At 40.9% G+C, this 21,248-nt stretch overlaps 1 protein-coding gene across 4 annotated transcripts; it reads left to right on the forward strand.

Annotated features, from left to right (window-relative positions):
- The first annotated feature begins 5,653 nt into the window (after nt 1-5,653).
- Nucleotides 5,654-21,245, forward strand: LOC135112175 (beta-alanyl-dopamine/carcinine hydrolase-like). Of its 4 annotated transcripts, none has more exons than XM_064026268.1 (8): nt 5,654-5,719; nt 13,857-14,104; nt 14,620-14,817; nt 15,291-15,404; nt 16,252-16,486; nt 17,357-17,594; nt 18,228-18,427; nt 19,722-21,245. In XM_064026268.1, exons 2-8 carry the CDS (start codon nt 14,018-14,020, stop codon nt 19,823-19,825), a joined length of 1,176 nt encoding a protein of 391 aa, XP_063882338.1. In that variant the 5' UTR covers nt 5,654-5,719; nt 13,857-14,017; the 3' UTR covers nt 19,826-21,245. The 4 variants fall into 4 exon arrangements, with proteins under 4 accessions (XP_063882338.1, XP_063882337.1, XP_063882336.1 ...); XM_064026267.1 differs by having other exon boundaries at nt 5,663-5,723; XM_064026266.1 differs by having other exon boundaries at nt 5,673-5,734.
- The last annotated feature ends 3 nt before the right edge of the window (nt 21,246-21,248 follow it).

A 21,248-nucleotide genomic window follows, 5' to 3' on the forward strand; every position in this document is an offset into this window, starting at 1 on the left:
CCTGAAGATTAACACTTTTCTATGCTGTTAAAATAGCTCACTAGCTTTTTTTTCATGCATTTCTTATACCAGGTTAGAGTTTCCCCAATAGTACAGTATTCTGAAGGCTTATTAAGTACAGGACACATAAAGTAAATAAAGTAGAGTATATTAAAGGTCTTGATGTAGTACTTGTATATAAATGCACATATTGCTCCTAGAGATGGTTTATAGAGGAAGATGCATCAAGGATGAGGGAAGAGATCACTGATAACAGCAAGAAGTGGCAGAGACTCACAAGCCATTTAACCCCATAAGTGAAAATAAGAACATTAAGCCAGATGATGACAATGGTGATAGAGGTATATAGGATCATATTCTGAAACACTTATGTACTGTACTTCCATTACACTCAAAAGCCTGTATTTGAAGTTCCACGGGGTTTTCAAGGGTGTTTTTACGGTCCCAGTGACAGACTAACGAGTTTTGCATTATTAAAAGGAGAAACACTCTTGAGAAGCCAAGGAATCAATCATCTTTATAGCTTTTGAAAATAGTTGTGGTAAGAGCGAAGCATTTTTTAATACAGACCTATATACCAGGCCAGCAATTGTGCATGTGGTGGACCAGACAAAGCACCACACATTCATACACACATCATTCACACTTTCATCTACAGTAATAATAAAAATGACAAGTGAATTAACCAAAGCTTGAAAGAAAGACATTATGTTAATTATAGTTAATTATAAGAGTGCATAATGGTTTTATCAATTGTGGCATCTAATAAATGATATTGTTCTAAGATTGGAATGTGATAAAGTTGCATTCATATTTTGCTATTAGATAAGGAAATAAGAGTACTGGGGTGAGTATGTTTGCTGGTGGTGTGGAATTTGTTCTACACTTAATAAAGTTTGGGGACTTCCTGGTGTTATGATATACTGCTCAAAAATTCTCAGGATCCATAATCAGGATAGAACAAGAAATAATGGGCTCAAGCTTGAAAACTCAAATTTAAAAAAAGAGATAGGAAGAAATTGTTTGTCATATAGAGTGGTGGATGAATGGAATGGACTTAGTTATCAGGTTGTTAGTGGTGAGTCATCAGGGAGCTTTAAAAGAATAGACAAATTTATAGATGAGGATGACAGGTGGAGATAAGTTGTTATGTTGTATACAAGGACTGCCATGTGTAGGCCTGATGGTTTCCTGCCACTTCCTGTATTATGTTCTTATGTTACCAGGGTAAGCATGTTGTTAGCATGGGATTTATTCTCCACTGAACAAAGCTTGGGAACCTGTGGGTGTTATGGCTGGTAGTGGTCACAAGACTACTGTAGAAATGAGTAAAGTTGAACAGTTTTAGCCAAGTGTATTAATAAACCTAATTATGAGTGGAAAGAAATGTTGTGGTAGTGTGATTGTGATTGGTGATAATACTGGTAATCTGGTGTGTGTGTGTGTGTGTACAACAACAGCAGCAGCAGCAGTAGCAACAACAACAACAAGAACAACATAAGTAGTAATAATAATAATAATAATAATAATAATAATAATAATAATAATAAAAGCAACAAGAACAACAACAATAATAATAATAATAATAATAATAATAATAATAATAATAATAATAGTAGTAGTAACAATGAAAACAAGAACAACAACAACAATAATAATAACAACAATAAATAGAGCTCCCTCTCGAGTGTTCTCAGTATCGAATAATAGTTTTAAACAAAGGTGTGCTGAAGTAGGTGAAAATACTCGGGGAAGAAGAGGAGAGAGTGAGTGGGGAAGGAGAGTGCAGTGAGCACCACAAAGAAGGGTAGGGAAGCCCCTGCAGCGTGGGTGGCGGGGAGCAGTAAGTGCATTACGGTGCCGCCAAGCTGGTTAGTGGCGCTTGTGCTGCTTCTGCATTTAGGTTACGTGAGTGAGTCCAGACACGCTGGTTCGCTCACGCTCATCAGGCTGGCGTTCTTTATTGCTGGGTTACGTGACTTTAATTTCTAGGACCGTATTTTGAAACACTTCTGCACCGCACCTCCACTACAACTTTGAAAAGGCTCTAGTTGAAGTGATACGAGTTCTAAGGGTGTTTTTATGGTTCTAGTGAAAGATTAACAAGATTTCTGCATTATTAATAGGATAAATACTCTTGAGAACCCACCTAATCATGTTTGTGGCCTTAGAAAATAGTCGTGGTGAGAAAGCAGAGCGCTTCTTAATAGGGATCCTGATCTGGTTGAGAGGAACCGTGATATCTTGGCTTATTGACACATCCTCAAACATTTAAACCTTTTATCTTGAATACTTTTAACAGGATGTATTGGAAGTTATGGGTTTTCTAAAATATTTCCTTTAATTTCACTGATGGTTTAACAAGGAGTCTGCATCACTATTGAGGGGAAACAGTGATAGTCCGACTATTTAGAAGTTATAGGGTTATATGAAAGGCTTTCCATGATTGTTGTCATAGTCTAACAAGGATTCTGCATAACCAACGGTAACAACACTTGTAAAAAATCAGCTAATAATCTCTGTGGCCTAATGAGCCAAAAGCGTTTCAGAATGTGGATCCATTTTTTTTTATCCCTACATTGCCTAGTGGTCAGCTTCCTATTCTCTCAAACAAATTTCTTGCAATGCTCTGAATGTCAAGTATGATGAAAATGATACCCTGTTACACACTTTGGGGACTGAATGAATATTGAAATTTCCCTGTTATTATGTTAAAATGACCGCATTAGGAGTGAGTGGAGAGGACGTTTGAACCCTTGCGTAGTGGAAGGAGTAAGGTGGTGGTGGCCTAATATGGTCGTTCAGTGAGCCTTGTTTGTCACAGTGAGGAGTGAAACAAGTCTGGTGGGGGCCTGCAAAGGTTGTGCTGCACTGAGAGTCGCGTACCTTCCCGCCTTCCTCGATCACTTGTCTTTGGAGAATAGCGACGTGCTTTTTAATTCTCTTTGCACACACACACACACACACACACACACACACATACAAACAATGATATGTGAATATGAAACCCTTCCTCTTCCTCTCCCCCCCCCCCAAAAAAAAAAAAAGCAACATCAAGAATGAATAAACAGGAATACATGAGAACCTACCACTTATGAATAATGCTGATTGAACTTACTGGTTATGTCATGGGAACCACATTACCTCTCTGAATCAGTAGAATATGAAAAAAAAAAAAAAACTGGCAACATCAAGAATGAATAAAAGGAAAAAAAAAAAAAGAAAACAAATGCTACTCAAAGATAATTTTGATTACGTCAAATATTATTGGTCGTGTTATAGAAAAGACATAAATGAATTTTCGGGTCAGTACAGAAAATAATGACAGACAGTACTGATGCAATAATCTGAAAAATGGCAAGCATTTGCAGTAGACTTAAAGCACAGCTGGATATCTGAGTGAACTATTACTGAAATTGATGGCAGAAAATTAGATAGATTCGGACAAACAAATAGACAAACGTGTTTGAATAGATGGAATTAATTTGACGGATATGAGAGAGAGAGAAAATAAAAATTTAAAGAGGCATACAGTTAAACAGAAACATAATAAATAAAGATTCAATTCACATGAGTGAGTGATAGTGTAAGTTACAAGGATTTGGAAGGATATTTTCATGATTCTAGTGATATATTAGTAAAGGGACCCTGGTAGTAGATCAACAGGGATTCTAGTCATAGACACACACACACACACACACACACACACAGGTGTGTGAAGTGCGGCCTTAGTCACACCTCCCACAGCACTCGTGTGGGGAATACACACACACACACACACACACACACACACACGGACGAAAAACCCGACTAATTATTTCCATAGCCTTTCAAAACAGTCGTGATGAAAGAACCAAACATTTAAGAATTTTTGGTTCAGTCAAACACGTCTTGTCGGTGACTGAGGACCTTCTGACTGCACGACACACTTTCCTGCTTTACGTGGAATTCTTTGTGAAATCATGAAGAGCTGCACGAAACCTTACGTGCCCAGCTTGCCTTACTAGGACACAAGTGGTGGAAAGCCCTGAAAACTTTAACTGCTGATCATTCTTTTCTCATAATCCCTTACAGGTTTTGAGACATTAATTTTTACACTTCTCCTTTCGTTGTTTTCTTAGAGTGAAGGGTTGGCGCCACAGACGAGTCTCCTGCAATTGCTTCTTTCCCATCTTCTGTGCCTCCCATCCTTTGCAATTCTTTCACAATCCATCTCTTCATCTCGCTCTCTCGATCATCTAAATCATGTTAAATATTCCGGTAGTCTAGAAAATGCATGATTAATTTTTTTAATTCTCTCCTTACTCTATCTGTCCATGCAAACTATGTATACTCCACACGAATAGACATCCATTTTCCATAACTCCTTGCAGTTTTTCAGATTTTTTTTTTTTTTACTAAAGCATGTTAATTACTCCTGTATTCTTGAAAATACAAAACTAATGACGTTGAATTAAATCTTATGATATGGCATTCGTAGCAATGTACGTACTTAATCCATGCCATCGTGTTGTGACTCCATGCTTCCGACACGTAAGGAAAAATAAATAGATCATGATCATTAACATTTTTCATATGAATCATCTGCAGCTGTGTTCTGTGAGTGCTGAGAGAGAGAGAGAGAGAGAGAGAGAGAGAGAGAGAGAGAGAGAGAGAGAGAGAGAGAGAGAGAGAGAGAGAGAGAGAGAGAGAGAGAGAGATCATATGAATCATCTGCAGCTGTGTTCTGTGAGTGTTGAGAGAGAGAGAGAGAGAGAGAGAGAGAGAGAGAGAGAGAGAGAGAGAGAGAGAGAGAGAGAGAGAGAGAGAGAGAGAGAGAGAGAGAGAGAGGGGGGGGGATTTTGTGCGCGCGTTACCAACATTCATACATTTTGCAGTACAAACTGAAATAATATCTACCATTGCATGAGTGTGATTGTTTGCTGTCATCTGTCAACAGCCGAGTCATGAAAGGGTTCACACGTGTACGTATTTCCTCTCTCTCTCTCTCTCTCTCTCTCTCTCTCTCCTCTCTCTCTCTCTCTCTCTCTCCTCTCTCTCTCTCTCTCTCTCTCTCTTTCTCTCGTCAATCAGCCATTCAAATCATTGGCTTCGCGGTGTTCCATATCTCTGTTTGATTTGACATTAACCTCCCACAGTCATACCAACCAAAACAAAACATCGACAGTTATTTCATTATAAGAGCAGAAAATAAGGGAATCTGCAAAAAGCCACCAGGCCAACACGTGACAGTCCATTTCAAACATTTTTATCTATTTCCACCTGTCCTTCTCATCCATAAATTTGTCTTATCTTCTTTTTAAAGCTCCCTGATTAGTGAGTCTATTTCATTTATATACCACTCTATTTCATCAGTCATTCCTTCCTGTACCTTTTTAAAACATAACTTTATCAAGCTTGAACTCATTATTTCCTGTCATATCCTGACTAATGACCATGAGAATTTGCCTTGTCTCTCTTGGTATCTACGTAATGCACTGACACATCTGCGCATCGGTGCCTGAAATCTCACCTGATACTCATCGCTTGTTCTTACTGTACTCAAACTCTCCTTCCCTGCCTTTCAAGTACTGGTAATTCCCCCAACCAGGTCTCTGTCGCCTCCCTACCTTCCCCTCCCCTCTCCTGCCCCGGCTCCCCCACCGAGACTGAGTGTTGGAGTGTGTATCTTGCTCAGTAACTCTGCAGCAGCCCTCGTGTGAAGACCGTGAGAACGCAGGCAGGCACGGGAGTGGTGAGAGAGAGAGAGAGAGAGAGAGAGAGAGAGAGAGAGAGAGAGAGAGAGAGAGAGAGAGAGAGAGAGAGAGAGAGAGAGAGAGAGAGAGAGAGAGAATAGTGTTCATATATTTCTGTCCAACTAACCTTCTTTATCTGACGATCAAAAAGGCGTGCATAATTAGAGAGAGAGAGAGAGAGAGAGAGAGAGAGAGAGAGAGAGAGAGAGAGAGAGAGAGAGAGAGAGAGAGAGAGAGAGAGAGAGAGAGAGACCACATTTTTCCTCTATTTTTTGTCCCCCCTGTCCACTTTCCTCAATGCGTGAAGAAAGCAACACAGCACATGAGGATTTCGAAACATTCGTCGTGCCTTACTCTTCTACTTCAATGATCAACATTTATAATTCACGATGCGCAGGTTCAGTGACACAATGGATCTCTCTTGAGCACCGTCCCCACACCAGGATCTGTCACGACTTCAGTCCAAACATCGTTGTGTGTTACTTGTATTTTTGACTCAGCAGAATCTACGGGTTCCCAGCATTTGCTTAGCACTTGGTTGATTTAATGCCACCGTAGCAACGGGATCACAAAAAAAAAAAAAAAAAATCGTTCTCTATGGGATAAAATTAGAGCCATATTCTGAAACACTTCTGTTTGCACCTCCACTACTTTCTAAAAGTCTAACTGAAATATCGCGGGTTTTCAAGGGTGTTTTTACGGTTCTAGTGACAGATCAACAATCTTTTTACATTATAAACAGTAGAAACTCTCTTGGGAATCCGGGTAATGATCTCCGTGACTTTAGAAAATAGTCGCGTTGAGAGAGCAAGCGTTTCTGAATACAGGCCTAAGAAGCCTATGAATGATTTTGTGGTATTTTAAAAGAGAAAAGAGAGGACAATGTTCAAGGACAATGTTATGCGTACTACTACTACTACTACTACTACTACTACTACTACTACTACTACTACTACTACTACTACTACTACTACTACTACTATTACTACTACTACTACTACTACTACTATTACTACTGATGCTGCTGCTGCTGCTACTACTACTACTACTACTACTACTACTACTACTACTACTACTACTACTATTACTACTACTACTATTACTACTACTACTACTACTACTACTACTACCACCATTACTACTATTGCTATTACACACCACCTATCTCTTCCTGTAGCGAGTAAACAACACATGGAATTCTCGTGAAGAGTAGTGTAGAGGATTTAGGATACATATATATCTGTCTGTCCTCTGCTCCTCTTCCTCCTCCTCCCCCTCTCAGTGTGGGTAGAGCCTTCGTTTTTCTCCCTTTCTGTCTTTACTATCCTATATCTCTCACTTTTGACTCGACAGTGTATTTCATCACCAACAGTCTCGTAAGGGCCAAGAGATATGGTAATGTTTTCTCTTCCTTTCTGTTCCTTTATGTTCCTTCTCGTTTTCCCTTGACGAGATGAGACGAACGAGATATACAAGAAATCAATAAAACGTGTGGGTAATGAGATGGATGTTATGAAAATGACAAGTGTAAGATGGCTTGTGCTGTTTGCCCTTCCTTTTTGTTCCTTTGTGTTCCCCCCTCGCTTTCCCTTAACAAGAGACAAACGAGATATACAAGAGATGAAGAAAACGTGGGTGATGAGATGGATGAACTAAATATGGTAAAAGTATATATAGCTGAGTATGTCACGTTACTCGATTACTAATTACGATTGTGCCTAAAAATAACCGTCCATACAAGGTGAGGAATCTAATGTTGCGTGTGGCAGGAATCAACGGAGCAGGCAACACTGCAGCGCTGCACCACTCGCTACTATCCAGATAACAAACAGTAACAGTACAGTGTCGTGCGTAAACGTTTGAAGTCAGTCTCACTCCCCGATGATGAGAAGAATGACAAGATGATGAAAGAGTAAGATGTGAGGGTCAAAGAGCAAGGACCATATTCTAAAACACTCTTGCGCAGCATCTCCACTAAAATCTCTGTTTGAAGCTAACAGGTTTTAAAGGATGTCTTTACGGTTCTAGTGACAGATTAATAAGATTTCTAGATTAAAAAAGAGTGTAGTCAAAAGAATTATCCAAAAGTTGCTTCCGTTTTCCGCTGACTGAGTGTAAATATGTACTGGCAGAAACTGAATGCAGATATCAAATGTATGAATTCAGTGTAACGCTTGAATGTTGATATTTAACGTACAGTGAATGTTGAAATGTTGAATTATATGTAGAATAGATTAGGTAAAAAGTGAATGCAAAAACTGAATGTAGCAATAGAATTTAGGAACTAAATGTAAAAATTTATTACAGCAATTGAACGTAGAAATTGAAGACATAACTAAGTGTAAAAATTTAATATGCTAGCACGTAAACGTGGAATGTAGAGGTTGAATAGAACAGCTAAAGGCAGAAATCGAGCATGGGAATTGAATACGCGATACAGAATGTAAAAAAAAAACAAAAAAAACATCAATGTTAAATGAAAGAAATTAATTGCAATCTTTGCTAGTTATTAGATCGAAACTGTAATGCAAATTTAAACACCACCGAGGAAAAAAAAATGCAGACCGTTTTCGTCCTCGTATTAAGATAATTATGTGTTATTATATCCAGTTAAAAGGTCTTCATGCCTCGGCGATGGCATTTCATAATTATGTGATTAACTGCGTGTTTTACTGACCGAATAAATGAAGAGTGTTTACAGAGAGACTTTTCAGCCCCGTACTGTGTTGTCCCTTCACTGTTATGTTCCACGATGTAACATGCATAAAAAAGAAAGACGAGAAAAAAGTGCATGCATTCCTCCTTCAGTTGCTATTTGAAATGTAACTCCGTGAAAAAGAAAAGAAAAAAAAGGGAAAAAAGAAAAAAAAAATAGCTAGAAAATGTAAATTACCTTCGTCCTCATTCAAAATCTGATTCTACGTTCTAACAAATAAATGAATCAATAAATAAATAGATAAAGAAATGAATAGAAAGATAAACAGATAAACAGATAAACATATACATATAGAAGGAGGCAGTAGGCACCTGCCGAAACGATAATTACTCCCAGTGAGGCCTAAAACACTGGATCGGGGGTGCTGTGAACTTATCATTAAACCCAGCTGTGACCTCACTGAACGTTTCCCTTTGTGTCTCACAACACAAGGGGGCAGTCACAGCCTGCCCTCTAAAGACAACTCTCTTCCTCCACACAAAACTACAAGCACCTAATAACACATACACACTCTTCACTCAAAATTTCAAAATTCATGGCGACTCCTACACCAGCCTCGGAGTCCCCATCTGGGGAGGGGACCACAAATGTCCCCAAGTCAGACTGCCCTTCTGACGACGACCCTAAAGGTCTTGACATCCCCCTCAACTTTTTCTTCATAAACTTCTGCAACATTCGTGGTCTAAGATCTAATTTTCAATCTGTAGAACACTATCTCTCCGCTTCTAAACCTCATCTTATTTTCCTCACTGAAACTCAGGTGTCTGAGGCAACTGACAGTAGCCCCTTTTCTGTTCCCTCCTACTTTCTCTATCCTCATTTTTTATCCAAAGCTGGATGCTGCGTTTATGTGCGCAGTGACTTAACCTGCTCTCGTGCCCACGCTCTTGAATCTTCCGAGTTTTCCACAATCTGGCTACGACTACAGAGTCACTCTCAAATTAAATTTATCTGTGCTGTATACCTCTGACCTAACTCCTCTGACTATAAGAAATTCTTTGACTACTTAACTTCCAAAGTGGAGCACATTCTGACTCTCTTCCCTTTTGCAGAGATCTCCATTCTTGGCGACTTCAATGTTCACCACCAGCTTTGGCTTTCCTCTCCCTTCACTGACCATCCTGGTGAACTAGCATTGAACTTTGCTATCCTCCACGACCTATAGCAATTGGTGCAACACCCTACTCATATTCCTGACCGTCTTAGAGATACGCCCAACATTCTTGACCTTTTCCTGACCTCTAATCCTTCTGCTTATGCTGTCACCCTTTCTTCTCCATTGGGCTCCTCCGATCACAATCTCATATCTTTATCTTGTCCTATCGCTCCAATCCCTCCTCAGGATCCCCCTAAGCGAAGGTGCCTCTGGCGCTTTGCCTCTGCTAGCTGGGTGGGACCTGAGGAGGTATTTTGCTGATTTTCCTTGGAATGACTACTGCTTCCGTGTCAGAGACCCGTCTTTGTGTGCTGAGCGCATAACAGAGGTGATAGTGTCTGGCATGGAGGTGTACATTCCTCACTATTTTTCTCGACCTAAACCTTCCAAACCTTGGTTCAACACAGCTTGTTCTCGTGCTAAACATGATAGAGAGGTGGCCCACAAAAGGTACTTAAGCCTTCCATCACCAGAATCTCATGCACTTTATATTTCTGTCTGGAACCATGCCAAGTCTGTTCCCCAACTAACCAAAAACTCCTTCATTAACAGAAAGTGTCAAAATCTTTCAAGATCTAACTCTCCTTATGACTTCTGGCATCTAGCCAAAAATATCTCCAATAACTTTGCTTCTTCTTCTTTCCCTCTTTTATTTCAACCAGATGGCACCACTGCTATCACATTTATTTCTAAAGCTGAACTCTTCGTTCAGACCTTTGCTAAAAACTCTATCTTGGACGACTCTGGGCTTGTTCCTCCCTCTCCTCCACCCTCTGACTACTTCATGCTACCTACTAAAATTCTTCGCAATGATGTTTTCCATGCCTTCGCTGGCCTAAACCCTAGGAAGGCTTATGGACATGATGGGGTCCCTCCTATTGTTCTCCGAAACTGTGTCTCCGTGCTTGCACCTTGCCTAGTCAAACTCTTTCAGCTTTGTCTGTCAACATCTACCTTTCCTTCTTGCTGGAAGTTTGCCTACATTCAGCCTGTTCCTAAAAAGGGTGACCGTTCTAATCCCTCAAACTACCGTCCTATTGCTTTAATTTCCTGCTTATCCAAAGTTTTTGAATCTATCCTCAACAGGAAGATTCTTAAACATCTATCACTTCACAACCTTCTGTCTGATCGTCAGTATGGGTTCCGTCAAGGCCGCTCTACTGGTGATCTTCTGGCTTTCCTTACTGAGTCTTAGTCATCCTTTTTTTAGAGATTTTGGTGAAATTTTTGCTGTTGCCTTGGATATATCAAAATCTTTTGATAGAGTCTGGCACAAAGCTTTGATTTCCAAACTACCCTCCTCCGGCTTCTATCCTTCTCTCTGTAACTTCATCTCAAGTTTCCTTTCTGACCGTTCTATTGCTGCTGTGGTAGACGGTCACTGTTCTTCTCCTAAATCTATTAACAGTGGTGTTCCTCAGGGTTCTGTCCTGTCACCCACTCTTTTCTTATTATTCATCAATGACCCTCTAAACCAAACTTCTTGTCCTATCCACTCCTACGCTGATGATACCACCCTGCACTTTTTCCACGTCTTTTCATAGACATCCAACCCTTTAGGAAGTAAATTTTTCACGCAGGGAAGCCACTGAACGCCTGACTTCTGATGTTTCTAAAATTTCTGATTGGGGCAGAACAAACTTGGTATTGTTCAGTGCCTCAAAAACTCAATTCCTCCATCTATCAACTCGACACAACCTTCCAGACAACTATCCCCTCTTCTTCAATGACACTCAACTGTCCCCCTCTTCTACACTGAACATCCTCGGTCTGTCCTTTACTTATAATCTGAAATGGAAACTTTACAGTTTCCATTTCAGATTATTGTTTATTATCATGTTTATGGAAACAGTTTCTATGAAGTTAGGTGTTCTGAGACGTCTCCGCCAGTTTTTCTCACCCACCCAACTGCTAACTCTGTACAAGGGCCTTATCCGTCTATGTATGGAGTATGCTTCACATGTCTGGGGGGATTCCACTCATACCGCTCTTCCAGATAGGGTGGAATCAAAAGCTCTTCGTCTCATCAACTCCTCTACTCTAACTGACTGTCTTCAGCCTCTCTCTCATCGTCGCAGTGTTGCATCAGCTGTCTTCTACCGCTATTTTCATGCTAGCTGCTCTTCTGACCTTGCTGACTGCATGCCTCCCCTCCTTCCGCGGCCTCGCTGCACAAGACTCTTCTTTCTCTCACCCCTATTCTGTCCACCTCTCTAATGCAAGAGTTAACCAGTATTCTCAATCAATCATCCCTTTCTCTGGTAAACTCTGGAACTCCCTGCTTGCTTCTGTATTTCCACCTTCCTATGACTTGAATTCCTTCAAGAGGGAGGTTTCAAGACACTTATCCTTCAATTTTTGACTACCGCTTTGGGCCCTTTTCTGGGATTGGCATCTCAGTTTTTTTTTTTTTTTTATTTAATGGATTTTTGTTGCCCTTCGCCAGTGTCCCTCCCACATAAAAAAAGAAAAAATAAATAAATAATAAAAGACAGAAAAGAAAAAGAAAGAAAAGAAAGAAACGAGAAAAAAATGAAAGGGAGAGAAAATCCACGAAAACAAAACAAATGCAAATACATTTTTTTCACTTGTAGTTTTAAAAACCAAATTAATTTAATATAAACGAATTGTTTGGAAAAATTTGAAAGTAAGACCTTGAAAAGAAAATCGACTACAACATTTTCTGACACTAGAAACACACACACACACACACACACACACTCACACACACACACACACACACACACATACACACACGTACCACTGGTAAGGTTTCCGCCACGGGTCACCGCCTCTCGTCTCGTTGTTACGCAGAAAGAACAAAAAATCATAAGAGGCACAAATCGCCCAGACCATCACGTCACATGAAGCCAAACAACACCCGCAAAAGGAAACACCTGAGCGGGATAATTAACACGCAGGTAACGGATGATGGAGATATTAAGGAAGAAGATAATAAAAGTTCATTGATGTTTACCTGTGAAATTTATGTACGTGAGTTAAAAGGTGTTTCTTTGTAGGTTAAAGTTTTCATGCGGGCACACACACACACACACACACACACACACACACACACACACACACACACACACACACACACACACACACACACACACACACACACACACACACACACACACACATCATCATCATCATCATCATAATCATCACCATCATCATCTTTTTTTTTTTACATTTTCAAGAATTCACAAAAAATCTCAGTAACAGGAAAGAAAAATAATGAGTTTGTTTCTTGATAAATATTTTTTTTCTCAGTGACATTAATTTCCGCTCTCTCTCTCTCTCTCTCTCTCTCTCTCTCTCTCTCTCTCTCTCTCTCTCTCTCTCTCTCTCTCTCTCTCTCTCTCTCTCTCTCTCTCCAAGTCGCAATTTCGGGCGATGAGGGAGATTGGTGTCTTCGATTAGGTGTCAGCGCGGTAATTAGAAATGGTAGCACCGCGCAAATCACTATTGCTGATAATTAATTACTTTGTGCTCAGGTGTGATAGCGACTGGCGCTTCCTCATTACCTGGTCTGCTGTGGTCAGGTGTGTGGTGTGTGTGTGTGTGTGTGTGTGTGTGTGTGTGTGATGTAGTATTGTATGGTAGTATCGTTACTGCTAATATTTTCTACATTAGTGTCAGCTAATACATATTTTCCACTATTTAAGTTTGCATTCACCTGTATCTGTCCGTCTGTCTGTGTGTCTGTTTCTCACTCAGTCAGTCAGTCTTTCAGTCAGTCTGTCTGTCTATTAAATCAAAATATGAATGCTGACTGAGTTTTGTTTTTTCGTAAATTCTTCACAATTTTCCTAGATGTGTAACTTTTACTAAGTCTTCGGTGAAAGTTTGTCAAGTTTCACGAACTTCGTCTTCGTCTTCTTCGTCTCATGTTTTTTTTTTTCCTTCTTCCTTCTTCTTCTTCTTCTTCTTCTTCTTCTTCTTCTTCTTCTTCTTCTTCTTCTTCTTCTTCTTCCATCTGCAGTCCGTTATCTTCCTTTATTTAGGACAAATTAATGAGCCTTATCTCGTCTCTTCCTCCTCCTTTTCCCCCTCCTCCTTCCCTTCCTCCTTATTTTCTGACCTCATTTCATCTTGCGAAGTCAACTTTATTTACTTTTCATTTCAATTTGTTCACATGTAGAACAAAACAGTACTTAACATCTGATAGGAATGAAAAAAAGTCAATGATAAACTAAAACTGTTATCATTCTCCTATAATTTCTCCCTTCCTTCATTTAAACAGGACATATAGCATTACATCACTTGGTCTGCCGCGCCAAACCAGCCACTCCCCGCATCCCAAAGACAGAGAAGGTGCCGAGAACATCTGGTTAGCATTGCCTAACGTACCGTCCAGCGCACCGCCCCTTTCCTCCCCGCTACTCCTTCGGTCGGCCACTCAAGATGAATTCCACGCATAGTATTGGCCGACGCAACGCCATCCCGATTCTTTACACTAGCGGGACCTATTACGAAGTCGGCTTTGATGTGGTGAGTTACTGTTCTCTTAAAGGGTTCGTCTCATCCTGCTTGCTTTTTTGACAGGGTTTAGTGGAAGTTATTCAGGCTTTGTTCAAGGGTTCTTCCTCTGCACCAGCGGGATTTGTTATGGGGCTGGTTTTGATGTGGTGAGTGTCAATGTATTCCCAGTGTTTCGTCCTCTACTACTTACTTTTAAACAGGCCGTAGTAAAAGTTTATTTGGGTTTTCAAGGGTGTTACTCTAACAGAGGGGCCTATTATGAAGCTGTTTTGATGTGGTGAATGGCTGTGTTTTCAAATGTTTCGTCCTCTTGCTTACTCTTCAACAGGGTCTAGTGAAAGTTATTTAGGGTTATTTACGTTCTGAAAGGTACACGACCACTCAGCGGTCACTTCTGAAAGATGCAAGAACAATTATCAATACTTGTACTTGTGTGTTTTGTCCTGAAATATGCATGAAAAAATCGACACTTACGTTCTGAAAGACGCTCGAGCCACTCAACCTTTACGGCCCTTCCCACACAGGGGCGCACGTTCCGAGGCCTCATTCAGGACTTCCTCGAGGGCTTCAAGGAGCTTCACGACACGCTGCTGCCGGCGTATGAGACGGAGGCGGGGCGCGCTGCCTACGACAAGACCTTGGCCTGCCTCAACGAGAACTTCCCCCACTACGTCAGGGAGCTGCAGGGCACGGCGGACGGTGCGCAGGTCCCCTTCCATCACGTGAGTTGTGGCCTGCTGTGTGACCTGACCTGTGAGCCGTGACCTTCCCTGCAGTGTGACTTATGACCTGCTTTATGATTTACATTTTGTTCTTCCTTTTGACCTGCCTTGTGACCTTGTCTGTGACCTGGCACGTAACTTTCCCTGGGGCATACCTTAAGACTTTCCCTTTGATATGCTCTCTGAGCTATTCTGTGACCAACTACATGACATTTTATTACAGTAAAGAAAGTGTTTTATATTTAGCGACTTCTGCTACTACTACTACTACTACTACTACTACTACTACTACTACTACTACTACTACTACTACTACTACTACTACTACTACTTTTACTACTACTACTACTACTACTACTACTACCACCACCACCCCCGCCACCACCACCACCACCACCTGCTACTACTACTACTACTACTACTACTACCACTACTACCGAAACAAGAAAACTAACTGACCTTCCCCTCCCCAGCTGATGTTGCTGCACACGGACCAAGCGGTGCCCCAGGCCGCCAACATAGGGCAGGAGTGTCGCGGCGATAAGACCAACGGATGCTCCTCTCTGTGCCTCAACGGAAGAGACCAGGTGAGTGTAATTAGGTACCATATTCTGAAACGTCTCTGCGCAGCACCGCCACTACTTTCAAAAGGCTCTAGTTGAAGTTAGACTGTTTTTTTTTTTTTTAAGGGTGTTCTTTTCGTTTCTAGTGACAGATTAACAAGATTTTTTTTATTATTAACAGGAGAAAGTCTTGAGAATCCGGATATAGTAATTTCTATGGCCTTTGAAAATAGTCGTGGTGAAAGTGCAAAGTATTTCACAATACTGGCCTACCTCTTGACTGGTGTAGCATCTCAGGACTAAAGAAACGATGTGATGCAGGTTAAGAATATAATTTAGAAGGAAGTGACTGAGTAATTTAAACGTTTTAATAATAGTATTTCTTGTTTAATGAGGTTGTCTATAGATGCATAGAGTTAGTAATAAGCTGTAGCATCAGAGCTTGTTAAAACAGTCTGGCGCAGGTTAAAAATATGATTTCGAAGTAAATCATTCAAACGTTTTAGTGTGTTTAATCCTATTTTAGTTCAGTGAGAGTGTCTACTGTTGCACAAACTTAGTAACGATTGTGCTTAAACTTCTTGAGTGCTGTTGCATTCCTTTTTAGTTTCCTTTCTATTTTAATTCGATAAGATCGTCTTCGGCTATACAAATTCAAATCTTTAAATGCCTGAATTTTATCTTTATTCAGTAAGATAGTCATAGTTATACAAATTCAAAGCTTTAGGTGCCTGAATTCTACTTTTTTTTTTTTTTTATCAGTAAGATCATCTACAGTCCCACAAATTTAGTATCAAGTGCGAACTGAGACCACGTGCTAATCCTAAGTAAGTCGATGATTTCACTACAAGCACCCGTTTTCTTTCCTCAGGTTCTTCTGGGCCACACGGAGGACGCTCTGCAGGAGACACTGAACTACGTGTATCTGGTTTCGGCTCACATACGCGAGGACGAGCCACAGGGAAAGCTCGGCACCCAGAGAGAGGGCTTCACGGCGCTGTGCTACGCCGGGCACCTCCCTGGCTTCTGCATGGGTTACAACCACCACGGCCTCGTCTACTCCATCAACGTGATCTTCCCACAAAAGGTTCTGGCGGGAAAAACACGTGAGTGACCGCGAGTGTTGAGGGAAGGGTGGAGGGGATGAAGAGGTAGTGTTTAAGGGAAGGTAGAGGGATTATAAAGGAAGTATTTAAGAGGAAGGTAAGAGTGACTGCGAGTGTTGAGGGAAAGGGAGAGGGATGGAAAAAGGAAGTGTCTAATGGGAGGCAGAGTGATTCGAAACGAAATATGTAAAGGAAGATAGAGGAATTATAAAGGGGAGGTAAGAAGAATTTGGAGTATTGAGGGAAAGGAAGAGGAATGGAAAAGGAAGTGTTTAAGGGAAGGTAGAGGGAAGGAAAAGGGAGTTTTTATGGGAGTAGAGGGATATGAAAGGGAGAGAGGGAGGGAAGGTAGAGGGATTTAAAAGGGAGTGTTGAAAGGAATGTGGGAGATTCGGTAGGGAGTGTTGAAGGGAAGGTGGGGAATTCAGTAGGGAGTGCTGAAGAGGTGGGGGAGTCGATAGGGAGTGCTGAAGGGAAGGTTGTTTCTTCTCCACGAAATTCAATTCCTTACTTAGCCATTTCTGTTTTTTTTCTTTCATATGCATCCTCTGATACCGTGCAGCGTAAAGAACAAACAAGCTAATTGTGTTTAGAAGTAATTATAAGTAATCTACGTAATGATAACTATGCGCATGTAATCAGTCCAGACTCATACCCAGCCCGCCACTTTAGAAGCAATGACAAGTGACATAATGACAGGCCACACTCTGCTTCCTATCTACCCAGCCCGCTACTTACAGGCAATAACAAATGATCTAATGACAGTCCAAACACTACTTTTTATTTACCTAACCCGCCACTTAAAAACAAAAACAAATTAACTAATAACATGATCTAATGACAGTTCACACTTATTTTCTACTATCCCAGCCCGCCACTTCCTCTGCCGGGCGCTGCTATCGGCCAAAACGATGGAGGCGGCACAGCAGATCTTGAGGGACCGCGGCACCGGCTCGGCTGACGGGTTCAGTGTCAACATGAGCTTCACCAGGCAGGAGGGCGACCACCTGTTTCACAACGCCGAGGTGGGGCCCGCCCAGGACACTGACGAAAGTCCCATGTCCATCCTGACCCTCAGCCCCGGCGAGCATCTCCTGCACACCAACAAGTGAGAGGGGAACTGCGCACTGTCTTGTTATATCTTTGAACTCTACGTTTTCTTTGTAGTTATATTTCAGAACTGCGAACTTTACTTGTGTGTATATCTTAGAACTTGCGGTTTCCTTAAAAATTGTGGTTATATCTTTGAGCTTGTGGTTTTCCAGAACTGCGCACTTTGTGATTATAGCTGAGAATTACGCACTTGTTTGTGGTTGCCTTAGAAGTGCGCACTTTGTGATTGTCTTGAAACTGCACACTTGTGGTTAAATGTTGAAACTGCACACTTTGTGGTTGTAGTTTCGAGCTGCGCACTTTGTGATTATATCCTGGAACTGCGCACTTAATTGTGGTTACATCCAGGAACTGCGCACTTTGCTTGTGGTTGTAGTTTGGAACTGCACACTGTGTTTGGGGCTAGATTTTTGGAACTTATCAGTGGGCATTTTTTTTTTATTGGATTTCTGTTGCCCTCGGCCAGTGTCCCTCCTACATAAAAAAAAAAAAAAAAGCTTCCTTGGTTAAGTCTCAGAACTGCATGCTATGAGGTTATGTTTTGGAACTGCACACTGTTGTTGTGACTTAGAACTGAGCACTTTGTTGTAATAGTCTCAGCATCATATCCTTGCTCCCTCACTCACAGGTTCCTACGCCTCACCCACATCCCGGAGGAGGAGGGCTTGTGCATGACCAGCAGTAACCACCGCCATGCTCGCGCCGCGCAGCTCCCCGCCCCCGACAACCGCGAGGATCTGGTAACACTGCTCTCTGATACCGAGGACGCCATGTACCCCTTCTTCAGAGAGGGATCAGCGGAGGACTACGTGAAGACTGTGGCTTTTGGTCAGTAGTAATGGTGATAATGGTGGTGGTGGTAGTAATAATAGTAGTAATAGTACTTTCTTTTATGTAAGAGGGGCACTAGCCTAGGGAGACAAAAAAGAAGGAAAAAGAGCCCACTGAGGTGAGAGTTCCTAAAGAGGTAGTATAAGTAGTAGTAGTAGTAGTAGTAATAGTAGTAATAATAATAATTATTATTATTATTAGCAGCAGTAGTAGTAGTAGTAGTATTAATAGTAAGCAATAGTAGTAGTAGTAGGAGCAGTAGTAGTAATAGTTAGTAGTAATAGTAATGATAAGTAGTAGTAGTAGTAGTAGTAGTAGTGGTGGTGGTGGTATAGTGGTACTGTTGAGAGAGAGAGAGAGAGAGAGAGAGAGAGAGAGAGAGAGAGAGAGAGAGAGAGAGAGAGAGAGAGAGAGAGAGAGAGATGTACGAGTATTATGCAAGGCACAACAAAGAAAATAATATTGAAATAAAACAAGAGGAGAGAAGAGGCGCCATCGTAACTAACCAGTAAATTATCGATCATTACCAGAGAGAGAGAGAGAGAGAGAGAGAGAGAGAGAGAGAGAGAGCTGGCTGGAATGTTGACAAGAGCGGTGCATCACAAGTCTTCAAACAGGAATTCCCGCCCAAAACTTACTATCAATTTCCCAGCTTCCTGTAACATGTGAGGCGCCTCCATTACCTTGACGCCATATGACCCTCTTGTTGTGGCGCATGGAACCTTTCAAGAGGAAGGTTTCAAGACATTTATACTCGTACTTTAATTTTTTGTTATCTTTTTTATTTATTTTTATTTCTTTATTTATTCAGTGGGCCTATCTTTGTTTCTTATTTTTTGTTGCCCTTGGCCAGCACCTCTCATATACACACAAAAAAAAAATAAATAAATAAAATAAAATAAAATAATAAAATAAATAAATAAATAAATAATAATAATAATAATAATAATAATAATAATAATAATAATAATAATCAATCTGTCAATCAGTCCGTCATTAATCAGTCAGCCAGTCAGTCAGTAAGTCACTCAATCAATCAAATAATTTAGTCAATCAGTCAGCCAATCACTCAGTCAATCAGTCATTTAGTCAGTCAGTCAGTCAGTCGGTCAATTTCGATATCCAGAGAGAGACAGACAGATAGATAGATAGATAGATAGATAGAGAGAGAGAGAGAGAGAGAGAGAGAGAGAGAGAGAGAGAGAGAGAGAGAGAGAGAGAGAGAGAGAGAGAGAGAGAGAGAGAGCGTCAAGGGTAGAACGGGTATAACTGTCCTTTCACTTCTTTGCAGGAGTGTTCGACCTACTGAAGAGGACGTGGACCATTTGGATGAGGAACCCCAAGTCCTCTGACCCTCTGCTAGAAATTCCTCTTCTCTTCACCTGGAACACCTAATTAAGAAACACCTAATTTACCTGAGGCGTTATCCCATGACAGTGAAGACTTAACACTTTCCCTTACCTGTACCTCAGCCTGCCTCCTGTAGCGATAGATTACTGTACGTTGAAGTCCTTTCCTCGTCTCTTTTGTTCAGGAGTGTTGAAAAGTTAATAATCTAGTTTTTTTTTTTCTTTCTCTTGTTTCCCTTGTTGTCTTAGTTTCTGTTTCAGTCATTACTTTTATCTATTTTCCTCTTGTTTACCTTCTTGTCTCACGATACTCTTCAGTTTTATCGTCAATACTTTTTTTTTCATTCCTTGCTCATAATATGGAGTGTTAGAATTGACGGTAGTGATTTAGTCAGTTTTTTTTTTATTATCTTTTTATTTCACTTCATGTATCTTCTTACTCTTCTTTCTTATCATCATTATTTTCTTGATTTTGCCTTTCTCCATTTTCTCATCTTTTTCACAGATCTTACAGTGTTCACTTTCCAACTTTACTTTCTTTCCTTCTCCTTCGTTATCTCCCTTCTCACCGTTATGATTTTCTTCTTTTCATGCCTCTCTCTCTCTCTCTCTCTCTCTCTCTCTCTCTCTCTCTCTCTCTCTCTCTCTCTCTCTCTCTCTCTCTCTCTCTCTCTCTCCCTCCAGTCTTCGCTTCTCGTCTCGTGTAGTACCAAAGAGGAGGCAGCGCGTTACCTAAATGTTTATATCGATGTTCTCATGATATTATTAACCTATCAGGACTTTCGGAATATAACGAAGCCCCGAACTGAAGCTGGTCTGACGTTAAAAAAATAAGCTCTGTATTATTAGTTTTTATAAGTACACATTAGTTCCTCTGTGGGTTAAAGATGTGTTCCTGTACTGCCTGCCGATGGTGTGTCTTAAAGAGGAGGAGGTGGAGTAGGAGTGTCGCGTGGTTATTAGTGATGGGAGGATACGAGGCTGGTGAAGAGTTTGCTTGCCTGGTTCGCTGGTTGGTTCTGTTTTGCCGTGTGTCCTCTGATCTCCGGTGGTTCTTCCAGTGTTTCCTTTGAGGTTTACTCTTTAAATTCTGTCACTTCTAATGTTATTCATTTATTTATTTTTATTTATTCAATTTTTTTTTCTGGAGGAGCGTATGTCTCTTCTAACATTTGCCCTCTGCTATGTGGGTCCTCTTGTGATGGTTCTTTCTGGATTTTATCTCTAATCTCTGACACTTCTACTAATGTTTCTTTTGGCATTGTACTCAAATGTTTGTTTTGGCATTGTTCTCGCAAGGGTATGCATGGATCACTCTTCCTGTCATACGGAGGCAAAGAACGAAGGGTTTTGAGTTAAAAAAGGAAGAAGAGAAGGCGGGAAGACGACTGAATAAGGATCGTGATGTGTGTGTTACTGCCAGATCTGATGTGTCTCTCATAGTACTTAATAAACGTATGCAATAGTCT

This window comes from Scylla paramamosain, chromosome 23 (genome assembly GCF_035594125.1).
Source record: "Scylla paramamosain isolate STU-SP2022 chromosome 23, ASM3559412v1, whole genome shotgun sequence".
Taxonomy (NCBI): Eukaryota; Metazoa; Arthropoda; class Malacostraca; order Decapoda; family Portunidae; genus Scylla; species Scylla paramamosain.

Bases quoted from the DNA above. Each gene is read 5' to 3' on its own strand.
- LOC135112175 (XM_064026268.1), top strand. From the start codon at position 14,018: ATGAATTCCACGCATAGTATTGGCCGACGCAACGCCATCCCGATTCTT. The intron at 14,105-14,619 runs GTGAGTTACTGT...CTTCCCACACAG, and splicing joins ACGAAGTCGGCTTTGATGTG to GGGCGCACGTTCCGAGGCCT. The intron at 16,487-17,356 runs GTGAGTGACCGC...CTACTATCCCAG, and splicing joins GGTTCTGGCGGGAAAAACAC to CCCGCCACTTCCTCTGCCGG.